Below are 14,658 nucleotides of genomic sequence, written 5' to 3' on the forward strand. Positions count from 1 at the left end.
AAGTTAGAGTAATAAAAATGAAGAAAAAGTGATTCCAGTGAACAAATGATGAACAAGCACTAGGAACATTTGAAACAGGCATGTTAAAAAACATGGAAACAGCAGCACATCTAAGTTTAGGAAAGGTTTTTATTCATTTTCCTCTTTAATATGACCTTCTGAAGAAACCCCAAAAGGACTGAACACAGACCAAGATCATTTTTGTTTTAGATGCTATTTTGTGTGGTGCTTTTATTAGTTGTTACTGCTCCAGAGTTGATTCGCCAAGATGGACAACCATAAAAATTGAAATAATAATAATAATAATGACAAAAGTAATCATAATAGCAATTGCAATTTTAAAAACTCACCCAAAACAGTATAGAATATGCTGTTATCTATAATATATATAATAAAGTACTTTGTGAAAGGAAGGATGGAAGAGAGGGAGGGAGGGAGGGAGGGAAGAAGGAAGGAAGGAAGGAAGGAAGGAAGGAAGGAAGGAAGGAAGGAAGGAAGGAAGGAAATTTTAAAGTTCAGAATGAGAATGAAAAGAAACAGAAAAAAGGTTGTCGCTATTTATTCTGCAGAAAATATAAGTATATCAACCTTCTCTACAGATTCCATTGTCTTCACCTCCTATTGCTCCATTGTGAGTGGCAATGAGTCTTTCCATTTTTAAGGATATAAAATTCTCCCTGCAGATATCATATACAAAAGCAACTTTTTATGATTTTTTTCCCTAGTTGCTCGTCAATTAGTCGAAAAAGAGAAAACCTTCAATGCTTTCAATTTTAGCTTTATCCTCAAAATCTTCTAGATTAGTGTACATAGCTAATGTCCATTTTTTAAAAGCTTTTTTTCAAAGTTGACCTAACCTGGTAAAACATCCCTTTCTTTCTTTCTTTTTTTTCCCCTCTTCATTTCATCACAGTTTTTCTGGTTACAAAGCCAGAAATGATACGCATCCGTTTAAAAAAAAAACTTTTCTGCTTCAAAGGGAGGATTGTAGCCTTTGGAAATGTGGATTTTTTTTTCTAATATTTTAAGGGAAGAATTATTGAAATAACAACTACAAGACCTCCAAAATGAGACAATATCTATTTAGAATTGATTTATTCCCTCCCCCACCTTCCCTCCTAAACCACGGAGTTTCATGTGTCAACATTGCCCCCTAGTGTCCAAAGTAAGGAGAGGACCCATCTTTCTAATCCTCTGAGGAGATTCTTTTGGTCCAGATGTTTCCTCAATATGTGAATGACAGTTTGGATGTTTAGAAAGATCATCCTCATGTTTCATTTTCAGATTTCTGCCATGATAGCAAAGGAGAAAATTCCATTCATTTTTTTTTTCCTCAGAAGTCAGATCACTTTGCAAACAGGGAAGGAAACTGGAATTTTGAAGCCCTTTTCCTCAATCTTCATTGTCTTTCAGCATACAATCTTATGGGATACCCAGGACAAAAGAATCTCAAAAATCTCAGTATGTGGTGGTGAATCCTAGTTAGACAATCCAGGATCTGGGGCTCTGGGGCTGAATAAAGTTGAAGAGCTGATCTGGAGGTTTTTGTTTAGCTTCAGATTCACTTCCTCTCACTGTGTCTCCAGTACAGTAATAGATAGCCGTGTCTTCTGGTTTCAGATTCTTCATTTGCAGATACAGCTGGCTTTTCGCATTGTCCCTGGAGGTGGTGAAGCGACCCTTGACTTTGTCTGAGTAGTAAATGGTAGATGAACTTGGAGATATCCATGAAACCCATTCCAGTCCTTTCCCTGGAGCCTGTCTCACCCAGTGCATATAGTAGCTACTGAAGGTGAATCCAGAGGCTTGGCAGGAGAGACGGAGGGACTCTCCAGGTCTTCTCACATCCCCTCCAGACTCCACCAACTGGGCTTGTGATTGCACACCTAGAAAGAAAGGAGTTTTAGTGACATCTCTGTATACAAGAACAGCAAACTGAAGGAAATACTATAGGGGAAGTATTACCTCCAAGGACTGCTAGAAAGAAGACCAACTTTGGCCACAGAGTCATTCTTGCTCCCTCTAATGAATGGAGGGGAATCGACAACAAAGGATTCAGGAAAGGGCTCAAACTTTGTGTTACAGGAAACCGCCTGGCTGCTTTAAAGGGGAAGTTGTGCCCTGATTTACATATTGCTTCAGATAAAAGAGGCCATCAGGGCATTCACCTATAAATTTCTTTGCACACACATTACACACATCATTTTCACAACACATTAGAGAAACACATGCACACACATGCACAAATACTAGCACATACCAATCAAGAGAGGAATGCTTTATCATTATGTCCCAAAACTGGACTGGACTTTCTTGATTTTTCCCTTGAGGACTTTTCGCTTCCAAGAAGCTTCCAAGAAGGATGAGGAGTGAAACGTTTTCAAGGAAAATAACCCAAGAAACTCCAACTGTCTTTTCGAAAAGCACCTTTGGGACAACCATGACCTGGATGATTGAGAATATCCATTGACACTTTATTATTATGTTTCTTTGTGCCAGATGTTTGCACTGGATTTAGCACTTTTATCCAGCTATCCTTTAGGGAGGAAAAGGTCGGTTTATAGTTCAGTAAGTAAATTAGCTACGTATAAACAGTTTAAAGATAAGGGAAAGAAAACATGAACCGAGAATCAAACTTCAACAGCTGTGTTGGAGACCAAACATTTTCCTTGATCATGTTCTTTTGAAGAAACCAGAAAGAAATGCATGCAGACTAAGCCATAAGCCACAGGTGAATTGCATTCAGATGTTCAAGTCACAAACTATTAATGAAAAAAATTACAGGCAGAGTAGAAATAGCTGGACACAGTGGGGTCCTATTACATTGGTTTTATCTGATCGGTTTATTAAAGACATTCCAATTATAAGCTGTAATTGCCCAGAGATGATTCCTTAAGATGGATAGGCATGCAAATTGAAATGATATTAATACAAATACTACTAATGCTAATACTATTAATAACAATGCTGTCATGTGTATTCTCCTTGTGGATTGAGAAATACAAATGTAGTACTTTGTATTCCCCAAATAACTCAGTTTGTTCTATAGAAGACATCTATTGTATCTCAGACACAACGTGAGTTGCAGCCTCCTGAGATGTTCAGTTTCCTTGAGATCCTTTCAGAGAACTCTTCCAAAAGTCACTGGTCATTCCTCTTTCAACTGTGAGTCTATGACAGATTTTATTATCTGGGGTGAGGTACTCTTGTTCATTTCCCCAAACCCAATGAAATCATGGAATAATGTTTCAGAAAAATAAATAAATAAATAAAACACATCCAGATCTTCTATTCTAAACCATCCCTAACAGCTGATCTGGTCTGTTCACTTCCATCTAAACAAAGCTGTTATATCCTTCTTGTACATAGGAATGGATGAGAAGCCAGGCAAGGATTACAGGCAGAGGGGGAAAAAAATAGAAAAGGGGAAAGTGTTGCCAGGGTCTATTTGACCCATGTGGGATGCAAATAGGGAAAGGCCTTGAATAGACAAACATACTGGAGGTTCAAAGTATATTCCATGTTTCCATATTCCACTTTTTATTTATTTTGGAAGAATTCCATATTTAGATACACTGGACCTCCTCTGACCATTTCTTATGGCTTCATGCCAGAACTCTAATCAAATATACATAGTCCTTAGAATAGAACATTGGTTTATTGCAATGTGGACGTTCTGGGACTGATTTCACTTGGTCACGTCTCCAAAACTACAAGACGATACTGCCAGATATTTTTTTCCCCACTTTAACTTCCCTGTTAAGCAAAGTGATGGAGAGATTCCAGTTGTTCTCACTCCCAATTGTTAGTGGGAAGTATGACAAGTCAAAATCCCTATTCTATAAAATATGAAGTTGTAGCAGGAGCTATCAAGGTAGGAAGACACTCCAAAATATTCAGTCTTTGAGAACTTCTGGAAGGGAAGGTTTGCCGTGACCACTGTTTCCCTCCCTTGGCTCAGCCAGAGCTTCAGGATTAAGGGAATTGAATAAATACTAATGTAGAAAACATGAAGAAGGAGCAACATATATAATGGAATTTGATTGAGGAGAATTGTCAATACTGCAAATCAAAGTGGACAGAACTGCAAAATATATCAAGGATGAATTGTGGGACATCATTCCCTATATGTACCTTGAAATACATTTTAACTTTTTAAAAAGTAGACAGTTTCATCTAATGGCCATAGATTGTTATTTTTTTCCCCTCTCTACAAAATTGCTAAACAGGTTCCACACTATTTAGGCCAGGATCGGTTTTGAGCTTGCAGGGAGATTTATTGACTGTTCCACAAACACAAATTCAGCCTTCTGTCATCAACTCAATTTGTAGAGCTGCTCTGAGGCGAAGGTTTTTGTTTGGCGTCAGATTCACTTCCTCTCACTGTGTCTCTCGCACAGTAATAAACTGCTGTGTCCTCCACTTTCAGATTGTTCATTTGCAAATGCAGGTGGCTGCGGGAATCATCCCTTGAGATGGTGAAACGTCCCTTCACTTTATCCGAGTAGAGAATCGGAGATGAGGATGTACCTATCAGTGCCACCCATTCCAGGCCTTTCTCAGGAGCCTGTCTCACCCAGCTCATGTAATAGCTGCTGAAGGTGAATCAAGAGGCTTGGCAGGAGAGACGGAGGGGCTCTCCAGGTCTTTTCACATCCCCTCCAGACTCCACCAACTGAACCTCAGATCGGACACCTAAAAAGAAAGATGCATCAATAATCTCTTCTGTATGCAAGAATTAAAATGGAAAGAAGATGAAAAGGGAGGAAACAATTACCATGGAGGACTGCCAGTAAGGACACCAAGTTCAGCCACAGAAGCATTTTTGCCCTTTGCAATGAGTGGTGGGGAGTTGATCAGAAAGGATTCGGGAAAATGCACAAACTTTGTTTTGGTGGGTGTAGCCTGAAAAGGAAAACCAACTGGCTCTTTATCAGGGAAATTGTGACTTGATTTGCATATTGGTTGAGATAAAAGAACTCACCAGTGCATTCAGCTTACAGTTTTCCTGAATGCTCCTTACAGTGTTGATTTATGTTTACAACTTTTCAGTTTTAAGAAAATTGAAAGCAACTTTTAAGTTAGAGTAATAAAAATGAAGAAAAAGTGATTCCAGTGAACAAATGATGAACAAGCACTAGGAACATTTGAAACAGGCATGTTAAAAAACAGACCAAGTTCATTTTTGTTTTAGATGCTATTTTGTGTGGTGTTTTTATCAGTTGTTACTTCTCCAGAGTTGATTCGCCAAGATGGACAACCATAAAAATTGAAATAAGAATAAGAATAATGACAAAAGTAAAACTAATACTAACAATTGCAATTTTAAAAAATCACCAAAAACAGTGTAGAATATACTGTTATCTATAATATATATAATAATGTACTTTGTGAAAGGAAGGATGAATGGGAGAGAGGGAGGGGGAGGGAGGGAGGGAAGAAATAAAGGAAGGAAGGAAGGAAGGAAGGAAGGAAGGAAGGAAGGAAGGAAGGAAAGTTGAGAATGAGAATGAAAAAACAGAAAAAGGGATGTCGGTGTAGGTATTTCTTCTGCAACAAATATAAGTACATTTATAATATTAACGTAAAAAGAACTCATGTTTTTCTATTATCCGGTTTTTCTAATCATCAAAACCACAAATCATGACTGTGTGTTTTCCTGTTTCATGCAAAGTTTCTAAATAATTTCTAACCAAAAATGTTAGTTAACCTTCTCTACTGATCCAGCATCTTCCTCTCCTATTGCACCATTGGGAGTGGCAATGAGTCATTCAGTTTTTAAGGATATAATATCCTCTCTGCAGTTATATTATTATTTTATTATTATTTTTCTAGCTGCTTGTCAATTTGTCCAAAGAGAAAACCTTCAATGCTTTCAATTTCAGCATTATCCTCAAAATCTTCTGGATTAGTGTACATATCTAATGTCCATTTTTAAAGCTTTTTTTCAATGTTGTCCAAACCTGAAAAAACATCCCTTTCCTTTTTTTTCTCTCCCCCCCCCCCGCCGCTCGCCCTTAATTTCATCAGAGATTTGAACTATCTGGACAGTATTTCAGGTGACAAAGCCAGAAATGATACACATCCTTTTTAATAAAAAAACTTTTCTGCTTCAAAGGGAGGACTGTAGCCTTCGGAAATGTGGATTTTTTTTTGTTATATTTTCAGGGAAGAATTATAGAAATAACAACTATCACACTTCCAAAATTAGACAATATCTATATAGAATTGATTTATTCCCTAACCCACCCTCACCCATAAGCCATAGAGTTTTGTGTGTCAACACTGCCCCCTGGTGTCCAAAGTGAGGAGAGGACCCATTTTTCTACTCCTCTGAGGAGATTCTTTAGGTCCAGATGTTTCCTCAATATGTAAATAGCAGTTTGGATATTTAGAAAGATTATCCTGAAGTTTCATTTTCAGATTTCTGCCATGATAGCAAAGGAGAAAATTCCATTTGTTTGTTTGTTTTTTCCTCAGAAGTCAGATCACTTTGCAAACAGGGAAGGAAACTGGAATTTTGAAGCCCTTTTTCTCAATCTTCATGGTCTTCCAGCACACTATCTTACGGGATACCCAAGAGAAAAGAATCCTAAAAATCTCACTATATGGTGGTGAATCCTAATTAGCCAATCCAGGATCTGGGGATGAATCAAGTTGAAGAGCTGCTCTGGAGGTTTTTGTTTAGCTTCAGATTCACTTCCTCTCACTGTGTCTCTACTGCAGTAATAGATAGCCGTGTCTTCTGTTTTGAGATTGTTCATTTGCAGATACAGCTGGCTTTTGGCATTGTCCCTGGAGGTGGTGAAGCGACCCTTGACTTTGTCTGAGTAGTAAATGCTAGATGAAGTTGGTTATATCCATGAAACCCATTCCAGTCCTTTTCCTGGAGCCTGTCTCACCCAGTACATCCAGGAGCTGCTGAACGTGAATCCAGAGGCTTGGCAGGAGAGATGGAGGGACTCTCCAGGTTTTCTCATATCTCCTCCAGACTCCACCAACTGAACCTCAGATTGGACACCTAAAAAGAAAGATGTATCAATAATCACTTCTGTATACAAGAATTAAAATGGAAAGAAGATGAAAAGGGAGGAAACAATTACCATGGAGGACTGCCAGTAAGGATATCAAATTTAGCCACAGAAGCATTTTTGCTCTGTGCAATGAATGGTGGGGAGTTGATCAGAAACGATTCGGGAAAGTGCACAAACTTTGTTTTGGTGGGTGTAGCCTGAAAAGGAAAACCGACTGGCTCTTTTAAGGGGGAAATTATGACTTAATTTACATATTGGTTGAGATTAAAGAACTCACCAATGCATTTGCTTTCCAATTTTCTTGCGTACTCCCTACAGTGTTGATTTAACTTTAAAACTTTTCAGTTTTAAGAAAATTGAAAGCAACCTTTAAGTTAGAATAATAAAAACAAAGAAAAAATGATTCAAAGAAAACAAATGATGAACAAGCACTAGGAACATTTGAAAGAGGCATGTTAAAAAACATGAAAACAGCAGCACATCTAAGTTCAGGAAAAGTTTTTATACATTTTCCTCTTTAATATGACCTTTTGAAGAAACCCAAAAAGAACTGAACACAGACCAAGGTCATTTTTGTTTTAGATGCTATTTTGTGTGGTGTTTTTATCAGTTGTTACTTCTCCAGAGTTAATTTGCCAAGTTGAACAGCAAGAAAAATTGAAATAATAATAATAATAATAATAATAATAATAATAATAATAATAATAATGACAAAAGTAATAATACTAACGATTGCGATTTTAAAAAGTTACCAAAAACAGTGTAGAATATAGAAGGGAGGGAAGGAAGGGAGTAGGAAGGAAGGAAGGAAGGAAACATTTAAATTCAGAATGAGAATGAAAAGAAACAGAAACAGGGTTGTCGGTATTTCTTCTGCAGCAAATATAAGTACATTCATATTATTAACTTAACAGAACTCATGTTTTTCTACTATCCATTTCTTTCTAATAATCAAAACCACAAGTCATGACTGTGTGTTTTTATGTTTCATACAAAGCTTATAAATAATGTTCTAACCAAAAAATTTAGTTCAGTCTTCTCTGCAGATTCCATCATCTTCATCTCCTATCGCTCCATTGTGAGTGGAAATGAGTCTTTCCATTTTTAAAGATACAGTATTCTCCCTGCAGATATCATATATAAAAGCTATCTTTTATGCTTTTTTTCTAGTTGCTTGTCAATTAATCCAAAGAGAAAACGTTCAATGCTTTCAATGTTAGCTTTATACTCAAAAATTTCTGGATTAGTGTACATACCTAATGTCCATTTTTAAAAAGCTTTTTTTCAATGTTGACCAAACCTGGTAAAACATCTCTTTCTTTTTTTTTTTTTTCTTCATTTCATCAAAGATTGGATTCACTTAACAACTGAAGCAAAAAGGATCGTGACATGGAGCAAACTCACTTGACAAGTGTTTCACTTAGCAACGTAAATGTTGGGCTTAATTGGAGTTGTAACTTGAGGACTACCCGTATTTCAAATTGAGAAACAAAAATAGACAATCACCCAGCAAGATTTCAGCTTTGGAAGCCATATTAGGCTGGAAGCTTCCATGCTGCCTCCTTCTCATGTGTGGGAAAGTAGGGAGAGGGATTTAGTAGAGGGGTTGTCTGTAGACATAATAGCATTCTTCCTGTCGGTCAAGGTCAGGCCGATCCTGCATCTGGAGAAGGAGTGCTCAGAGTGATGTCTCGAGATGGGACGGATGGTGATTGGAGCATGTGATTGACGGAGGAGTGACGGGAATGGTATTGGAGGTTTTGATTTTCTGAAGGAAAACCTGCACCTCTCATATTCGGGTTTTCCCAGATGTGCCAGTTTATCTCTTCTAGTAAATAGAATTTTGAAAAATGCTTGCTTCAGAGTTTTTACTTGGAGTTGGGGGGTTTTCTGGAACACTGACACAAGAATTATTTAAGTGAGGAGGGGACTCTGTGGTTAAAAGTATATGGAGATTCTCAGTTATGCAGGTCATGATTATCCCAAAGGTGCCTTTTCAAGAAGCGACTGGACTTTCTGATGTTTCTCAGAAGACATTTTGCTTTTCATCCAAGGAGCTTCTTCAGCTTTTCATCAAAGAAGAGCTGAAGACACTTCTTGGATGAGAAGTGAAACAGAGGTCCGGTTGCCTCTTGAAAAAGCATCTTTAGGATGGCTCTTTAGGACACTGAGCTTGCCAGCTGGAAAGGTAATAGGCCAGGTACGAGACCTGAGTGTCTCGTGATGGAGCGAGCTCGTGTCCTTGCCTCAGCTCCTGCTCACCTAGCAGGATTTAAAAAGCATGATTGGTTCAGTGTTCCTTAAGATACACTGTCAAAAATCAAGAAATCATTTGTACAACCAATGATTTATCTTTCACAGAGAAAGATAAATGAGTCACATATATTCACCAGTTTGGAATGCCATTTCTGACAAACAGACAGACAGAGGCAATAGTAGACAGACAGACAGACAGATAGATGGACAGACAGATAGACAATTGTCTATTGTACCTTAATTAATTTGGCTGTTCACCGCCCTGAGTCCTTTGGGAGTAGGGCGGTATACAAATTCAATAAATAATAATAATAAAAATAATAATTTACAAATATCTTTGGATAAAAGAGATTTCTCTACTCAAATAATATTTGTTTTAACATACTCTACAGACACACAAATAGGTGAGAGGGCTGTCATGATAAGTGATAAAAGAAACTTCTTTAATTATAGGAAAAGTGGACAGGGTTACCTTTGATTCAATAAAAATCAAGCTTTGCAGTGTGGAAGTTGTGGGACTGATCAAAGAGCCAAAAGGGATGGAATTTCAAAACACTAAAAGAAGGAAGCAACACAATTCAAATAGAACATAAACAAAACACAAATACAGACTTGTTTGAATCATATTGGAAAGCTGCTCAGAGGCAGAGAAAGTTCTTGACGGGCTTCAGATTCACTTCCTCTCACTGTGTGTTTCGCACAGTAATAGACTGCCGTGTCTTCTGGTTTGAGGCTGTTCATTTGCAGATATAACTGGCTGCGGGAATCATCCCTTGAAGTTGTGAAGCGTCCCTTGACTTTGTCTGAGTAGTAAATGCTAGTTTTGTAAATGCTTGCCACCCATTCCAGGCTTTTCCCTGGTGCCTGTCTCACCCAGCCCATCCTGTAGCTGCTGAAGGTGAATCCAGAGGCTTGGCAGGAGAGACGGAGGGACTCTCCTGGTCTTCTCACATCCCCTCCAGACTCCACCAACTGGACTTGAGACTTGGCGCCTAAAAAGAAAGGAGTTTCAGTGAGATCTCCTGTATACAAGAATTAAAACGGAAAGAAGCTGAATAGGGAGGAAACAATTACCATGGAGGACTGCCAGTAAAGACATCAAATTTAGCCACAGAAGCATTTTTGCCCTGTGCAATAAATGGTGGGGAGTTGATCAGAAAGGATTCGGGAAAATGCACAAACTTTGTTTTGGTGGGTGTAGCTTGAAAAGGAAAACCAACTGGCTCTTTAAGGGGGAAATTGCGATTTGATTTGCATATTGATTGAGATAAAAGAACTCACCAGTGCATTCGCCTTACAGTTTTCCTGCATGTTCTTACATTGTTGATTTCACTTTAGAACTTTTCAGTTTTAAGAAAAGTGAAAGCAATCATTAAATGAGAGTAACTAAAATAAAGACCTGCAAAATTTCACCGCTCCTCAAATGTGATTGAAAGTAACAGATCATGAACAACCACTAAGGACATTTGAAAGAGCCATGTTAGGAAAGCATGAAAATAGCAGCACATCTGAATTCAGGAAAAGTTTCATACATTTTTCTCCTGTAATGTGACCTTTTGAAGAAACCTAAAAGGAACTGAATGCAGACCAAGGTCATTTTTTCTTTTAGATGCTATTTTCTTTGGTCTTGTTATCAGTTGTTGATCAGTGTTGATTTGCCAGCATGGACAGGGATAAAAATTGAAATGATAATAATAAGGACAAAAGTAATAATAATAATAATAATTGTAATTTAAAACATCAGCAGAAATACATAGTGTAGAATATAATATAATAATAAACCAGTTTGTAAAAGGAAGGACGGAAAGGAAGGGAGGGAGAGATGGGCGGAGGGAGGGAGGGAGGGAGGGAGGGAGGAAGGAAGGAAGGAAGGAAGGAAGGAAACATTTAAATTCAGAATGAGAATGAAAAGAAACAGAAAAAGGGTTGTCGGTATTTCTTCTGCAGCAAATATAAGTACATTTATAATATTAACTCTAATTATGAAAAAAAGCTTATCTTTTTCTATTATCCATTTTTTTTTGTAGTCATCAAAACTACTATTCATGCATGTTTTTCTCTTTCATGCAAAGTTTATAAATGATTTTCTAACCAAAAATTTTAGTTTAGCGTTCTCTACACATTCCATCCTCTTCACCTTGTATCGCTGCATTCTGCAGTCTTTCCATTTTTAAGGAAATAATATCCTCCCCGCAGTCATCATATTTAAAATCAAAGTTTTATTTTAAAAAATGTAGTCTTTCGTCCATTAGTCCAAAGAGAAAAGTTTCTGCTTCCAAATGTACTTTTACCCTCATAATCTTCTGGATTAGTGTACATATCTAATGTCCATTTTTAAAACTTTTTTTGTGTGTTCACCAAACCAGGAAAAAAATCCTTTTCCTTCCCCCCCTCCCGACCCCATTTGACCTGGACAGTTTTTGTGATGACAGAAAAAGAAATGATACACATCCTTTTTTAAAATAAAACTTTTGTTTTTCACAGGGAGGAATGCAGCCTTCCGAAAGGTGGGTTTTTCTTGAGAGATTTTCAGTGAATAAATACACAAATAACAACTATCATACCTCCAAAATGAGACAATATCTATTTAGAATTGATTTATTCCCTCAACTACCCTCACCCATAAGCCATGGAGTTTTATGTGTCAACATTGCCGCCTGGTGTCCAAAGTGAGGAGAGGACACATTTTTCTAATCCTCTGAGGAGATTCTTTAGGTCCAGATGTTTCCTCAATATGTGAATGGCAGTTTGGATGTTTAAAAAGATTATCCCGAAGTTTCATTTTCAGATTTCTGCCATGATAGTGAAGGAGAAAAATCCATTCGTTTTTTTTTTCTCAGAAGTCAGATCACTTTGCAAAGAATGAGGCTAAAACTGGGATTTACAAGCCCTTTTCTTCAATCTTCATGGTCTTCCAGCATGCTATCTTACGGGATACCCAGGACAAAAGAATCCTAAAAATATCACTATATGGTGGTGAATCCTAATTAGCCAATCCAGGATCTGTGGCTGAATCAAGTTGAAGAGCTGCTCTGGAGGTTTTTGTTTAGCTTCAGATTCACTTCCTCTCACTGTGTCTCCAGTACAGTAATAGATAGCCGTGTCTTCTGATTTGAGGCTGTTCATTTGCAGATACAGCTGGCTTTTGGCATTGTCCCTGGAGGAGGTGAAGCGACCCTTGACTTTGCTGGGTAGTAAATGCTAGATGAAGTTGGATATATCTCTGAAACCCATTCCAGTCCTTTCCCTGGAGCCTGTCTCACCCAGTGCATGTAGTAGTCACTGAAGGTGAATCCAGAACCTTGGCAGGAGAGACGGAGGGACTCTCCAGGTCTTCTCACATCCCCTCCAGACTCCACCAACTGGGCTTGAGACTTGACGCCTAAAAAGAAAGATGTATCAATAATCTCTTCTGTATACAAGAATTAAAATGGAAAGAAGCTGAATAGGGAGGAAACTATTACCATGGAGGACTGCCAGTAAGGATACCAAGTTTAGCCACAGAAGCATTTTTGCCCTGTGCAACGAATGGTGTGGAGTTGATCAGAAAAGATTTGGGAAAATGCACAAATTTTGTTTTGGTGGGTGTAGCCTGAAAAGGAAAACCGACTGGCTCTTTAAGGGGGAAATTGCGACTTGATTTGCATATTGGTTGAGATAAAAGAACTCACCTGTGCGTTCACCATATAGTTTTCCTCCATGCTCCTACATTGTTGATTTCACTTTAGAACTTTTCAGTTTTAAGAAAATTGAAAGCAATCATTAAATGAGAGTAACTAAAATAAAGACCTGCAAAATTTCACCACTCCTCAAATGTGATTGAGAGTAACAGATCATGAACAACCACTAAGGACATTTTAAAGAGTCATGTTAGGAAAGCATGAAAATAGCAGCACATCTGAATTCAGGAAAAGTTTCATACATTTTTCTCCTGTAACGTGACCTTTTGAAGAAACCTAAAAGGAACTGAATGCAGACCAAGGCCATTTTTTCTTTTAGATGCTATTTTCTTTGGTCTTGTTATCAGTTGTTAATCAGTGTTGATTTGCCAGCATGGACAGGGATAAAAATTGAAATGATAATAATAAGGATAAAAGTAATAATAATAATTATTGTAATTTAAAACATCAGCAGAAATACATAGCGTAGAATATAATATAATAATAAACCAGTTTGTAAAAGGAAGGACGGAAAGGAAGGGAGGGAGAGATGGGGGTGAGGGAGGGAGAGATGGGGGTGAGGGAGGGAGGGAGGGAGGGAGGAAGGAAGGAAGGAAGGAAGGAAGGAAGAAAGGAAGGAAGGAAGGAAGGAAGGAAGGAAGATTAAAAATGGGGACTTGGGCTGAAAAGGAACAGAAAAAGGATCTCGGTGTTTCTTCTGCCCCAAATATAAGTACATTTATAATATTAACTCTAATTATGAAAAAAAAGCTTATGTTTTTCTATTATCCATTTTTTTTTTTTTTGAAGTCATGAAAACCACTAAACATGCATGTTTTTGCCTTTTGAAAAAGCACCTTTGGGACAACCATGACCTGCATGATTGAGAATCTCCAAAGACACTTTATTATTCTGGTTCTTCATACAGTGAGCCAGATGTTTCCACTGGATTTAGCATTTTTATTCACCGATCCTTTAGGGGGGAAAAGGCAGGTTTATAGTTCAGTAAGTAAATTAGCTACGTATAAACAGTTTAGGAAAGAGTGTAAAGATAAGGGAAAGAAAACATGCACCGAGAATCAAACTTCAATAGCTTTGTTGGAGACCAAACATTTTCCTTGATCATGTTCTTTTGAAGAAACCAGAAAGAAATGCATGCAGACTAAGCCATAAGGCACAATTTCTAAGCCACAGGTGAATTGCACTCAGATGTTGAACTCACAAACTATTAATGAAAAAAATTACAGGCAGAATAGAAATAGCTGGACACTGTGGGGTCCTATTACATTGGTTTTATCTGAGCAGTTTTCATATACTGGTTGTATTTTAGTTTCAATTTGTGTTTTGTCTCTATTGGTTTTTTGCTACCCAGAGATGATACCTCGAGATGAATAGGCATGCGAATTGAAAATAATACTAATACTACCAATATTAATATTATTATCTTTTATCTTTTATCTTGTATCTTTTGTTTTATGTACAGCGAGAGCATATGCACCAAGACAAATTCCTTTTGTATCCAATCACACTTAGCCAATAAAGAATTCTATTCTATTCTATTAATAACAATTCTCCTTGTGAGTTGAGACATACAAATATAGAACTTTGTATTCACCAAGTAATTCAGTCTGTTCTATATTTAGTGGAGATCATCTGTTGTCAACTCAAACATGGCTTCAAGATGTGAGTTGTAGCCTCTTGAGATGTTC

The 14,658-nt window shown here is 37.6% G+C and overlaps 1 gene segment (V, D, J or C); it reads right to left on the bottom strand.

The window, feature by feature from the left end:
* Positions 1-9,768: 9,768 nt before the first annotated feature.
* LOC148113720 (Ig heavy chain V region 3-like) lies at positions 9,769-10,410 on the bottom strand. The segment is given in 2 exon segments: positions 9,769-10,282; positions 10,365-10,410. Coding segments are annotated over 2 exon segments (417 nt in total).
* Between the last annotated feature and the right edge of the window lie 4,248 nt (positions 10,411-14,658).

Source organism: Pantherophis guttatus, chromosome 4 (assembly GCF_059756535.1).
Source record: "Pantherophis guttatus breed Tessera chromosome 4, ASM5975653v1, whole genome shotgun sequence".
Classification (NCBI taxonomy): domain Eukaryota; kingdom Metazoa; phylum Chordata; class Lepidosauria; order Squamata; family Colubridae; genus Pantherophis; species Pantherophis guttatus.